This window comes from Poecilia latipinna, unplaced genomic scaffold, assembly GCF_001443285.1.
Source record: "Poecilia latipinna isolate Pla-1442-1.1 unplaced genomic scaffold, P_latipinna-1.0 Scaffold1493, whole genome shotgun sequence".
Classification (NCBI taxonomy): Eukaryota; Metazoa; Chordata; class Actinopteri; order Cyprinodontiformes; family Poeciliidae; genus Poecilia; species Poecilia latipinna.
The window spans coordinates 28,270-41,570 of record NW_015114109.1 but is presented as its reverse complement, the minus strand read 5'-3'; the positions used below and the strand labels follow the sequence as shown (position 1 = coordinate 41,570).

Below are 13,301 nucleotides of genomic sequence, written 5' to 3'. Positions count from 1 at the left end.
GTCGTTTTTCCATTCCCTGCATCCCCACACCGCAATGCAATTTTCCTCCATTTCTGATTACAGATTGCTTGTGGTGATCTCAGCCCGGTTCTATCTTGCCATTCGTCAGCGGCGCTATCTGTGCCACTCAGATCTAAGTGAACGCTCAATCCCTGTTGCAGCCAATTTACATGTTTGCATCTCGTTAGGCTTATTTGTAAAGGCAAACATGGACTGTCAGGACAGTGAGTGAAGAGAAAACCTCTGCGTCCAGATTAGCTTTCACCTTTGGAACTGAAGATCATTCCTCAGCTGCTGGAAATGGGATTTTTAGGAGGCGATTTTTTATTTTTTGGGGGGTGTCAGGGCTTTGAGGTTGAAACACAGCTCCACAAAGAAGCATTGGTGGCTGAGGAATTGACTTCTTTCACACAAATCCTCATTTACTCTGACACTCTCCAAACACACCGCACATAAACCCAGTGGGAAATTGCCTCCTTTTGTAAAGAATCTCTATTGTCATCTGTCAAGCAAACCTTAGTGTACACCGCTGCACCTCAGAAACACTAAACCTCTTCTCAAATTAGATTGTCACAAATCCTAATCATCCCCCAACATCATCACCCAGCTGGGATTCTGGACTTGAAGCAATTTAACGAGCTCATATTGCTGAAGTCACTGATTGAAGTAATTTAACTCTTTCCTTTCATTACATGTCTTATGTTAAAATTTCAAACAGACTTCTTCTACTAGATTATGATCATTTAGGTGAGTTTCCCTTTCTTCTGTTTCAAATGCTGACCTCATAAGACAAACTGTACCTGCATCACAGGATTGTTTGACTTTCCATTAACAAAGCACATGCTAATTATATACAATCCCCACTTTAAGCAGCATCCAAACTTTATATGTTGAAATTTGCTTTGAACATCTCTGCAAACATGCAACAGATTTACTATCTTTAAAATTAGACTACTAATAAACATTTTTGTTTTATCAATAGGATAACTTACCTACGTGTGGAAGGTTTGACTTCCCATAAAAATGTTTGGTAACTGTAGAAGTATTGGCCTGTTAATGCTGAGTGACATCTGAAGCCACATATAAGTGATGGGGAAAGATAAAGTTGATCCCATCATTCAACAGATTGAGGATCCACTTTCAGCAGCAATCACTCCTGGTAGTTGCTCTCTGTCTGTCGTTATCGGTCTCTGATGCCATGGAGGAACTTTGGTCTTCATTAATGCTGCTTCAGTTCATCAAGGTTTCTGCATAACACAGCCAGGTTTTCTATAAACATCTCCACTTTGAGCTCATCTCAGAAGCAGAGACGACGAACAACATCTTGTAGTTGTTCACCAAATGTAGTTCAAGCAGCCATATCCTTTAAAAAAAGTGTCTATCTTTTACCCCTTATGAAAAGATATATTGGTACAATATTTTCTAACTGTCTTGTAATAAACGTAGACATGCAATGTGCCAACTGAGGCCTGTAAAGTCCGGGAATTGCATCGCTTTGACTTTGATTAGATTGGATATTTATTGCTCAAAGACGTCATGTTTTAAATATTAACTCCCGCTGTAGAATACCTGGTTTTTGTGAGCCTTCACCCTTCCTAGTTGTAAAAATCGCAAATACAGAGTGAGTCCATTGCTCACATCTTTCATTTTCGGCATTGTGCTAACCCACATGTTCTGGACAAGGAAAATCCTGTCAACAAGCATTCATTCATAGTTTTATGCCATATCTGTATAGATTTTTTACCACATTGTCTTTTGCTTTTAAAATTCACAAGTCTCATTTTAATTCTTAATTCCTGCTGTCATTGTCTTACTAGAAGTACTAAGAGCAGATGGAGAGCAATTACTGCTCTGTACTCAAAAGGTCTTACATCTAGCAGCAGAATTTAGAGCAACGTTACAATTTCCTACTCATCTTTACAAGATTAATGAGTTTTCATAGAACAATAAGGACATGGATAAAATGCCAGAAACCATGGCGATGACGACGCAACTGCCTCCAAAAGTTTGACTTTACAAGCTATCAACAACATTGCTTCTCAATCCATGTTTTTGTTGTTGTTAATGTTTTAGCAGCAATGTGTTTTCACTAATCAGAGAGTGAAAGCTGAGAAACGAAGGAGCAGAGGCGAGCAGTTCTGGGAAAACTAAATAGCCAAACATCCAAGAAGCTGCAGGGTTTAGATGTCTTTCCTAATAAGGAAGAAAAAAAAAAAGCTTTAAGCACGTCTTCATAAACTGAACAAGTGCGCAAATGAACAAACAACTATCCAACTGGAAGCAAGTGACAGAAACTCAGAGAGAACAGTCGGGACAGAGAAACAGAGTCAAAAACCTGATTTCTAGCAGAAAGGCTCTGGAGCTCCGACAGGGTCGCACTGTTTGCTGAAACACAGCTGCTGAGAAACAGGCCGGTGGGTGTTTGACTTGGGCAGTTTCAGATCAAGCTGCTGAATTACGGTGTGAACAGTTCACCGATATTTCTTGATATTTCTTGGTTCCTAATTGTTGTGGATGCCAAAGCCGTCCAAGGACATGAATCATGTCTGTCACATGCAAAAAAGGAAAAGCTGCATGGCTTTTATCTGAATCATTTGGGATTTAGACAGTGAAGTGGAAGAATCCACACAAACCTGCAATAAATAATAAAATGGAAAATATTTGTATCTCATTTGTTTAGAAAGGAAAGTAAGAATGTGACTGGAACCGTTCTCCTTCATACAGACTAGATTTCCATAAAGCAAGAGTAACTTTACATTCCATGCAAGAAATTTGGTTTGATGTATAAAAAAAATAACACAGTTTTGACTGCCAATTAATCAGTGACTGCACATAAACAACATCATAACCACGAGGCCCATTAACTTTCTTCACGGATTCACAAATGAACTCCCATTAAATGCAACAAACCCTTCTGCTGCCAGTAGCAATATTATAATCTTTCATAGCTGAGGAGTGTACATAATTTGAATAACAATAGGTTAAAGCAATGCAATTCCAGGCTAAGAGAGGGATATACACGGCATTTAAAATAGAAGCACCAGGAAGAGGGAATAGCAGTAAGCAATGGCTAACTCCTGCAACGCCAAATGAAAGCGTTGATGTCTCAGATTAATGGCAATCAGTGAGCTCTGAAGTCATTAGTCAGGTGGAAAACAATCTGCATCACATGTCAGGTTGCTGGCCAGCAGCAATCTGTTCTGTGCGAGCATCATGAGTCAGTTCCCTTCCCTTTCACACCGAGCAAATGCGCCCTGTTTAGTCAGCAAACAGTGAGAGGTTACGGCACAACACTAGCAACACAAAAGGTCTACAAAATGTATGTTGTTGACGTGGTGAGGACACGCAAACAGGAAGAAAAGTGCATGCAGACCCTGTGTGTGAAGCAGCTAACACAGCTAACAGCAAACCCAAAGAAATGCTTTCAAATGGAGCACAAGTACATTTGTTAAAAATTAACCAGAGCCAAGTGTAATACATGTACGGTAGGTTAACTCCCTGCAATTTAAACCCAAAGCTCTCTGTGCCTGCTCATGTTAGCTGTTGCAGTGCTGCCTACCAGCAGGCACAGAGGTGGGCTGGAGCTTTTTGAATGTCTGCAGCAATAAAAAGCTACTGCAAGTGAGGTGAAGGGTGAAAGGTAGCCCTGGCTTACTGAGCTGAAGGCTTTGAATTTGCTCCGGTGAGGAGCTCAGAGGACAGGCTAACAAAAATGCATGACACTTTTGTCTAAGTGGAACTTCTAGTGACATTTGTTGCCATATAAGCATGCAGTAATTTACCCTTCAGCTGTTTGGTACTTAGCTTGTAGACTGAAAACTGTCAAGCTGAAAGCACACCACTAAATGTTACCTTTTTAGCATTGCAGTTTAATCTGTAGTGCTAATATATCAAATTACAAGCATAACTGTGCGTAATGCTATGTTAATATAGTTTAACTATTGGCATAACTATGTTCACTGTTTGCATTGTTTGCTTGCCCTGAATATGGATTGAACTAATGAGCTATTAGCATATCATTAGTTAATAAACGTATATTATAATTCTTTAATCATCTCAACAAACACTGATCTGAGGAAATCACTGTCTTCAGTCAGAGCTTTCTTCACATTCAGTGTAACACAGACCGCTACAGGAGATTCTGCTTGGCCCCAACAACTCTGAAGAAAATTGTATGAGTTATAACATTTAAAGTATTTTTAATTGAACTGAAAAAATAATGTGTGTGGGTAGTCTATGGTAGTCCCTCGTTGACGTCTGACATAAATTTCCAGCTTGTTGATACTAACCTATATTTATTCATAAAGCTGATTAATCCAAACAGCTATGTGCAAGTTTTGAAGAAATAACCTTAATGACCTTTAATTTTCTTTTTTGTTGGTATTTAGACAAGTAAGTATGAAAATAATAATCAATTTAGTCACTTTTTCTGGATTATATTTCCAAATGTTATTTGGTGTCATCTTTGACCAGGCCATGATATTTACATCCCATAACTTTCTAGGACTTTTTTATTCTACTTCTGTGATATTGCAAACAATAGAAACCTGAACTAGTAATCCAGAAAAACTGGTGCATGCACTTCTAGGTTTCGCTATTGCATTTTTTACGACTGGGAAGCCCAAAAAGTTCAAGTTCTTCAACTTATCCAGAATTCTGCAGTGAGAGTTCTGATGTCTCCAAGTTTAGCTTTTCTTCTTTGTACCCCTGTTAAATAAAGAATCTAATTTAAAATTCCCCTTCTTACTTGTAAAGTCTTTAATAATCAATCTCCATCCTATATTAGACATCCAGTTGTTCCATATGTTCCCAACAGAGCACTTTGCTCTCAGAGTGCATTTTTACTGGTGATCCTGGACTGGGAGACAGACCATGTTCTGTTAACTCAACTATATTCAACCTGGTCTTTCTCCAACAAACATCAATTAAAGAAGTTGTTGCTGACAGAAATTCTGTTTTGTAGTGTTTTTCATTCACTCAGTTGTGCTACAGTGCTATAGTTTATCTATTTAGCTTTGTCCTGAAACAGCTACTGCTGGCATTAACGTTTTACTTTTTACTATGTGTTGCTCTGCGCTCAAACTCAAAGCTGGCGGTGACCGTTAGCCGCTCACGTTGAGCCTGGTTCTGCTGGAGGTATGTTCCTGTGAAAATACAGTCTTTTTATTTCACTATTACCATATGCATACTAACTAGAGGTGCATAGTGGGGTCTGAAAAGTTGCTAAAAATATCGACAGAGTTGCCAAGTTGGCGACAGAGGGGTGACTACGATTTTCCAACTCTTGCAGCTGTAGATCAGATGGTGGATACGATTGCTGTCATGTGTAAGCATCTCTGTTTAGGACAATGGAAGGATGTGAAGTCAGTGGCTTGTCCCTCAGTACACATCACATGTGATATTAAATGTATTTCCACTGAGATATGTTCAAAGACTATTCAATGTAATGCCATGACTCTTCGTAGGTTGTGGCTTTATATTATATTACCTCTTGCCCTGATCTTCCGTCGCAAACCGTGTTTGATCCACTAACACAAACTGAGGCAACAAACTGCCTCAGTTGATATCATCACTTTTTCTCTCTTCTCCTCCCTTTACATCACATACCAAAAAGAAAATGCCAACCGAGGGCTACGAGACACCACACATATCTAAACGGGTCATCATTATTATTGTCATAAATCCTTCCATCTCATAAAACGCTCATGTACTGCAGTTCTTCCAGCAGAAAAATGCCTCAGAGATATAAAAGAGCCCACAGGTTGAGGATAAAGTGCTGGAGCTCGGTGTGTTTCTGGGCAAATAAGGGAAGCCGGCTTGTTGTCTCATTATACCGAGGCTGAGCACGGATTGACTAACGAGGACATACAACCATTAATCTATATACAGAGGAATAGAGAAAGAAAATAAATTATTGTTCTATAAGCTCAGTGGTTTGTTTTTTTCATTAAGACAATATTCTTGAATGTGTCACTTGATTTGGAGACTTAGTGTCATGAGTCAACAGGAATGTCGAGTTGGTGTTCGGCCTCTAGAGAACTCAGAGCTAATCAAGACATCCTCCATCCTGGATGGTTACGTTTAAAATCAAGATGCAGCAAATAAGACGACAGATTGTCGTCTTATTTTCAACCTTTCAACCTTTATAGGCAGAAACATTGTAGTTTTGCCTGCAATTCTCTGAAGCTATTTTATATTATAAACAAAATAATTGTTTAGTCAATTATTTTGATAATTTTCTTTTCATCACACACTGGCCACATTTGTTAGCACTCCTGGAAAATGTGCAAATAGTTGGAGAACCTTTATTTTAGTTTAATTTATTTAGAGAGTGAAACAATTCTATAATTGCAAATCACAAAAGCGAAAATAAATGTAATAATCTCTTTTAAATTAATGTTAATTTTAAAAGTATGCTGTGTTTTTTGGGGGGGGATATTTTGCAGAAGGACTTCCTGTTTGTGTTCGGTATGTATCTGTCATGACACAGAGGTAAATGTCTATTAGCCTCTCTCCAAAAAGAGGACAAGAGAGCATGCTGTTCAAACAAGGAAGACACTGATCTACAGCAAGGTCAAGGTCAAGAAATGTCTCCAAGAAAACGGCTACAAGCCCAAACCTGCTCACATCTACAATTAGAGCGATAATTAAAACATTCAAAACAGGTGCAAGTGTGAACAATAAAACTGGAGGAGGATTCATACTCATCTTGTCACCGCGCACAGCGAGGAGGATGACAGGGCAAGGTAAGAGAAAATCTGAAAAGCTCAGCGGAAATGGTGAGTCTTGCGTTTGAAGCTGTGATTGGTTTGACAAACTCTTGGTAGAAACAATTTATCTACATACAAACCAGTTGTTTGGGAGTGAAGCCATGATCACGTACAGTAAACATCTGACGTCTGCTAAACTCTGCTGGAACTGTGTGCTTCTGGTGAGCTGAGAATAAGGTAGCAAGCATATCAAGGTCGTTCTGGCATAAAACTAAGAGTGAATATATAGAAAGGAGCCTTGTGCTGCTTGTAGGTGTGTGGAGGATCTGTCAGAAAACCTGTTAGAGTACATGTCATTTGAAATACCTGAACATTTTAAAAACAGACCTGCTGGATTTCACTAGTTAACTGAAACTAGGTCATCACTGGGTCTTTAGCAGAAAACATATCACTAACATATGGCAAAATCAACACAGAAATCAAGCTTCTTACATAGTTATGACCCAAATTCTATGGGAAAACTGCACGGTGAACTGAAAAGAAGAAAGTACCCAGGAATCTGGAAAACTTAGTGTGGTTGTGCAAAGAAGAAAAGATCCTTCTCTGTGTACATTATAAATGTTGTAAGTGAAGCGTTTTGTTAAAAACAATAAGTACTTAACATGCGACTTTCCCCCATTGGATAAAATCAAATTGATGATGGCATTTTCTACATGTTTTAATAGAACATGCTGCTAACTGAATCAAGAGACATTTATTTTGACAGAGCAACAAGTATGGTGATAAACACCATACTTCAATTAGAGTAGAAGTAAACACAATCTAATTGTATCACTCTTGCCTTCCATACCTTCATTCACGTTTCACAAACCATCATAAATACATGATAAACATTATCAGGTCTGGTTCAGATGGAGCAGAACCAGCACCAGAAATCCTGACCTGGTTTTTAGGAATCATGTCCTTTTACAGAGTCACTATTTCCAGCTCCATGAATAAGAAGGTGTTTCTAAAAAAAATACAACTTTCCTATTGAGCCATGACCTGGAGCCTTCCTTGTGATTGGATACTTACAGAACCAACCACCTACACCATGTGTGACTGTGTCTGAGTGTGTGTTTAACTCCAAAGGTCTGCTCCTGCATACTAAACAGCCTGGTGAGCCGGAGCAGATACATGCAGAAACTTAGCTGTTGACACCACCTCTGAATAAACAAACAAAATAATTGAAATTTTGATAAACTTGTACATTTCTGACAGAAAAGAGCAAAAGGTGTGTCTTAAGAGGGGGCGGCGAGTGGCTCAGAGAAGCTTCAGAGTGGGATTGAGGCTTGTCACCACCACCAAGACAGACGATAAAGCTGCACTGCTGTAAACGAGTGAGTCAGCCCTCCTTCTCGGCAAATACGGGCCTGCGTGAGGCAGATGGAGGGGGAGGAGGAGGCGTTACGGGAGGAGCAGAGGGAAAAATGTTCAGGAACTGTCCCTGGTGCTGAAATCTGGAGGGGGCTGCTTTTCAACAGCTAGAGGTTCAGCATGGAGCAAGAAAACAAAACTCCAAAATAGACGCCGGCTGACATCCAAAAGTTGCCCCATCTGGAGCGATCTGTATTATTAGATGCTAAAGACACACAGTGATTCATCTGGACAGCAAAATGCACCAGTCACAGTCCACAATCTAGCTGAGTTGAGCTTTTCTACTCACAGCCTATCCCATGTCCATAATCTGGCATTCTGATTACAAAACCACGAGAGGGAGATTCTCTACCATGTAATTCCTTTTGAAGCAAGTTAAAAAGATTTTCATTATTTATTTTTTTCCAGCCCAATCCCCAGCCTCTAGGGACATCCATGCTGGGATCAGAGCCTGCATACACAAACACACACACACACACACACACACACACACACACACACACACACACACACACACACACACACACACACACCAAAAGAGACAACTAACAGGGAGGGCAATGCACACCTCAACCTCCTGTGAGAACATTTAACATAAAGTTTTTGTAGCATTAATTCATCTCTTGTAGTTACTATTCATTGGTACATTTCTTAAAATGAACAGCTGAACAGCTACTTTAGCTTAGCTTAACAACTTCCATTTGTCTGAGTGTAACTCCTTCCTTCTGTTGTGTGCTGGGGCTGAGGTGATGGCAGAGACCAGGATGCATGGTGGGGTTAAAGTCTGCCTGGCAATTATTTTCTGTGATGCCAGAATCAACCACAACATGTGACTTTATATCAACTAGGCTGGTAGATATTGCTGGAAGGTTTGATCAAATCTGATCTATTCCTATTTGAACATGTTTTATTGTGGTCCAGTTTTACTAAAGTCCATGCGGTGTTTTCGGGCACCACTCAAATGTTCCGATTCAGCTCATTTTATGAGGAAGGAAATTAATTAAAAACATGCAAATACAGAAAAAATGAAGGCCACACTCAAGAAAGCTCTGAGCTTTGTGTCATAAGAGGCAGATTTGTCTCAACCTACCATTTAAAGGTGTTATCTTGATTAAATAATAATATAACACGTGTTTTGCAAAAGAGCAAAAACGTGTTCTGTGGGTGAAAAACTATCTAAAGTAAGTTTGACTCAATTTATAGAAATATATGGTCAGTAGCGTTAATGCAGTTTTATATCCAGTGTAATCATCTGTACATTTACTCAGCACCACAGGAGAGTAAATATAGGAGCAAAGCAGGTGGTACTGCTTTCTAATGCCAATAGGCCATTATAAAAGCTACCTGTTAAGATTGTTGTTAACACACAGAATGAATCACTTGACAGCAACTCATTGAATTACGCATCTTGACATGGTAAGGATGACTTGTTGAAGTTCAAACTGAACATAAAAATGTTGAAGAAAGAGGATTTAAGTATGCTTGGATGTGTCAAAGTTGTTGGCACAGGATGGGCAGGCCTGAGGATGTCAAAAACAGCCAAGGTTCTCTGATTTTCACAAATTACTGAACACTCCTGCTCCATAAACTCAAATCCAACCCAGTGGTCCCATCTTTAGATGGCTACATCCAGCAGGGTAAGCCACCAACCAAACTCAAATCAATAAACTCAGTTTTCGGTGCTCCAGTGTTCTCCTCTGTTTAACGCTGCCATGTCAATATGAACCCAAACACTCAGTCTCAGTTCTGAAAGCAGAAGCAGGTTCAACTAATAACAGCAAGGTGTACCTAATAAAGTGGCCGGTGATTGTGCGACTACATGGAAAGGTGACATAGTTCAACTTTTCTCATATACACTAAACAACTATACTAAATTCCTGCAGACCGCCCAAGATCTGACACTGCTTGAATTACAAATGACAGCTCCGCTCATGGAGGCACACAGTGAGTAAATGGCCAACTTGCACTCAGGCGGTAGTGACAATCCGTCTCCCTTTGACATGAAAAGATTATGCAACAGGTTTTGTACTTGCAGAAGCCTCCTGAGCTGAGGGGAATCGTTGTTGCATCAGAAAGCAGTTAAGGTGCTACGACCGGAGGAGTGATGTCACAGGTCTGTAAATAAGGGTCCTTTTCTCGGGCACTGCAGAGACCAGGCGGGTGTGGTGACTGCATTAGCAGACGCGCGCAATCTCCGGTGCAAACACCGGCTCACCGTGATGTGGACGTTCTCGTCACGGCTTTCTACCATCGCTATGACAACCCCTCTCTGCCTGTCGGACGTGTTTTGAAGTTCAAATTATTATCCTGGTGTCATTAAATTTGACCAGAAATAAATAAATAAAATCAGAGCCGGCGTCATTCCGGTTGCCACAGCGCGCCCCGCTGATGGCGCGCCGTGTTGGAGCGAAAAACACACATGCACAATGACATCCTGACATCTGCTCTCCATCTGACAACAGCTTAGTATTCTCCAGACACCTCCTCCACCCCTCTACCCCTCTGTGCACCCCGTGCTTTTATCATACGCTGCTTTTTCTTCTTCCCTGCTCTAATGCGGCTTTTTCTGTTTCACCCCCTGATCCAGCATGTTTCCACCAACGACAGCAACCTGATCGGCGGGTTCTTAAAATATGCAGGTTAAAAAAAAAAAAGGCACAACACTTTTTCATGCTCCACTGAGAACTGACCTCCCAGTCTAACGAATCCCACTCTTCGGTAAACATCCGGAGGATTTCTCTTCATCCAAAAAAAAAGAAAGAAAAAAAAAAGAAGAAGAAGCGGACCAGAAGCAGCGACTCTAAGGAGCGACCTTGCAATGCGCTGCCATTGCGCTTTTGGTGCTTCTAATCCTCATGAAATCAATTTGAACACAGGGGGGGACGTCGTCAGAGGGAAGCATCTCGGCTTGCAGCGTCGAGACCAACTTGAGAAACGCAGATGAACGACGCTAAGCTGTACAGTCCAGCATTTTTCTTTTTTTTTTGGCTTCTTCTTTTTCTGCTTCGCGATGGTTGCAACCAATTAGCACACCACTTGCGCTCAGAGTCGAATCGCTCCTGACAGGGCGCTCCTTCTCCAGAGCATCGCTTCTGTTGCAGCTTGGGAAAGGATGGCAGACTGTAAAACGCGCACAACTTCTCCTCGTCTGTTTCCCAAAGAAAAAGAAGACTCTATGATATTCCAACGCTAATAAATCCTCATACAGCATTTGGCAATCCAATCCCTCTGCTGGGGAGCAACAATAAAGGAGGCTTTTGAAGGTCCTCTTTTAAAACACGTGACTCAGTCTACTCCAAGATAGAGGGAAAAAAAAGGTTGATTTGATCCGTAATGGGCCCTAAGCATGTGGAAGACACGTTATGTGTTGCGGGGGGGGGTCATAGTGAAATAACTACTCACCATTAGCACGGCAAAGTTCTTGTGATGGCTGCAGTGAATAGTGGTCGTATTGCCCCCGGAGGCGGTTATATGGCAGCCCTCTGCCCTCCAGCCACCGTGTCCATCGAGCAGGTCAAAATCCCAGTAGGCTGCGGTGGGGTCTACACCCAGCGCGAAGTGCCTGAGAGCGACTGCGACGGAGTGCACAGAGCTGCCGCGGCTGCAGCCATCTGGAAGGAAAGGCAACACGTTCAGGAAAGGAAGCCGAGAGGAAACAGTGGCAGAGCCGCGGCTCTAAAAACACCCATGCAGGCAAAACGATGCACACATGCAAGTGTCGGATGAGTTACTGCAGCTGGACTGTTGCAGATTACTTTCGTGCATCACACTGCAGTAAACTCTATTTAATCTGATCCGTGCTCTGACTTCAGCCATTCATTCATGTATTCATTCATTCATTCATTCATTTGAGCGCACCTTGTTAATGTTTGTATCTATGCAATCCACATGTTGCGCAAAATAAATAAATAAATAAATAAAAAAATACACAGCCGTGACTGCGTATGTGAGCGCGCACACGCGTGTGCATGCATTCGGTCCGGCGTTGACATCACAGGCGTGAAAGATAGAAATGGATTTCCTCTTACCTAATTTGGCAAAAGCAACTGGTGTCGAGACGCTCCTGCGCTTCCCATCGTCTGCGAGGTTTGACGAATTCCCCGTGCAGGGAAAGAGTTTCCCATTGCGAAACAGGACGAACTGCAGCCTGCAAGTGGAGTTATCAACAGATTGCAACGCAGAGGAGGAGGCAGGCGGACCAGCCAGCGGTAAATGGATCGAGGCGACTGCCACGGAGTTCTGCGGATAAATAATAAATAAAAAAAGCAATCAGATAAAAGACTTTAGGAGTTACATAGTGTCCTCCAACTTTGCTGTGAACATGTATTCCATTAAAACAAAGAAAGAAAAAACAGAAACGTCTCTCTTCAGTGTTGAAGGGACGACAAGTGAGCAAAGGAACGAGTCGCACGTTTGAAGCGCTTTGGTGTGCCGGTTAGGTCCGACTCTGCAGCAAAGGTGGAATGGTTCTTACCATTTCAGCTTGAGGACACATCAACACTGCAGCTTGATTTAAAGAGACAACCGTTGTGACTTTATCTCCCATTCACCAACTAATTACCCCCGTAACACCCCTCCCTCCATCCCCCCAACCACCTCCTACAATAACATATCTGCGAACATGATGCGAAGACAAACATTTCAGTGCGACAAAAATAGGTTGGAAATGTCAAAGTGAGTGCACCGGCCGTCTCTGGCCACATGTGAATTCACTTTGATTCTGTCTCTAACTTCCTTTCTCCCTGTAGTGTCAGGCAGCATCCAGGCTCCTCCAGCAGCTCAGCCAAAGTCCCAGCGGAGTTGCATAAAACAGAGCAGACCTTCCTGCCTGACAACTGCACATTTTGACTAAACAACTTGTCAAAGAAATCCCGAGTTAAATATCCAAAAGTAACTTAATTTATATATAGGAGAACTTTCAAACTGTTCATCAAGATGAGGTCAAAATATCAGTTTTATAGTATCATGCAACTGAACAAAGAAATAAAGAAATTGCTTTAGTTTTAAACAACAACATATTCATACAGTGGTTAAAATAATGAAACAAATTGATTATTAACTGTGTAGTAAAGCTATCTAATGCTATGTTTCATTAATCTGTTAAACTATAAAAAGGTTCATAAACCGGTCTAACAGCTCATCAAACTTAATCTTTATCATCGTCGTCTATCTAAA

At 41.2% G+C, this 13,301-nt stretch overlaps 1 protein-coding gene across 2 annotated transcripts in view; it reads right to left on the bottom strand.

Moving 5' to 3' along the window:
* LOC106963085 (adhesion G protein-coupled receptor A1) overlaps positions 1–12,668 on the bottom strand; it is a 65,526-nt gene extending 52,858 nt beyond the window's left edge. Inside the window, exons 1-3 of one of the 2 annotated variants that reach the window (XM_015057807.1) lie at positions 12,601–12,668; positions 12,155–12,365; positions 11,529–11,737 (exon numbers count right to left, since the gene is read on the bottom strand). In XM_015057807.1, the coding sequence (XP_014913293.1) occupies positions 11,529–11,737; positions 12,155–12,365; positions 12,601–12,621 (441 nt within the window). In that variant the 5' untranslated portion in view covers positions 12,622–12,668. Of the gene's footprint in view, positions 1–10,816; positions 11,738–12,154; positions 12,366–12,600 lie in introns of those variants that run through there. The other variant, XM_015057808.1, reaches the window with a different exon arrangement.
* Between the last annotated feature and the right edge of the window lie 633 nt (positions 12,669–13,301).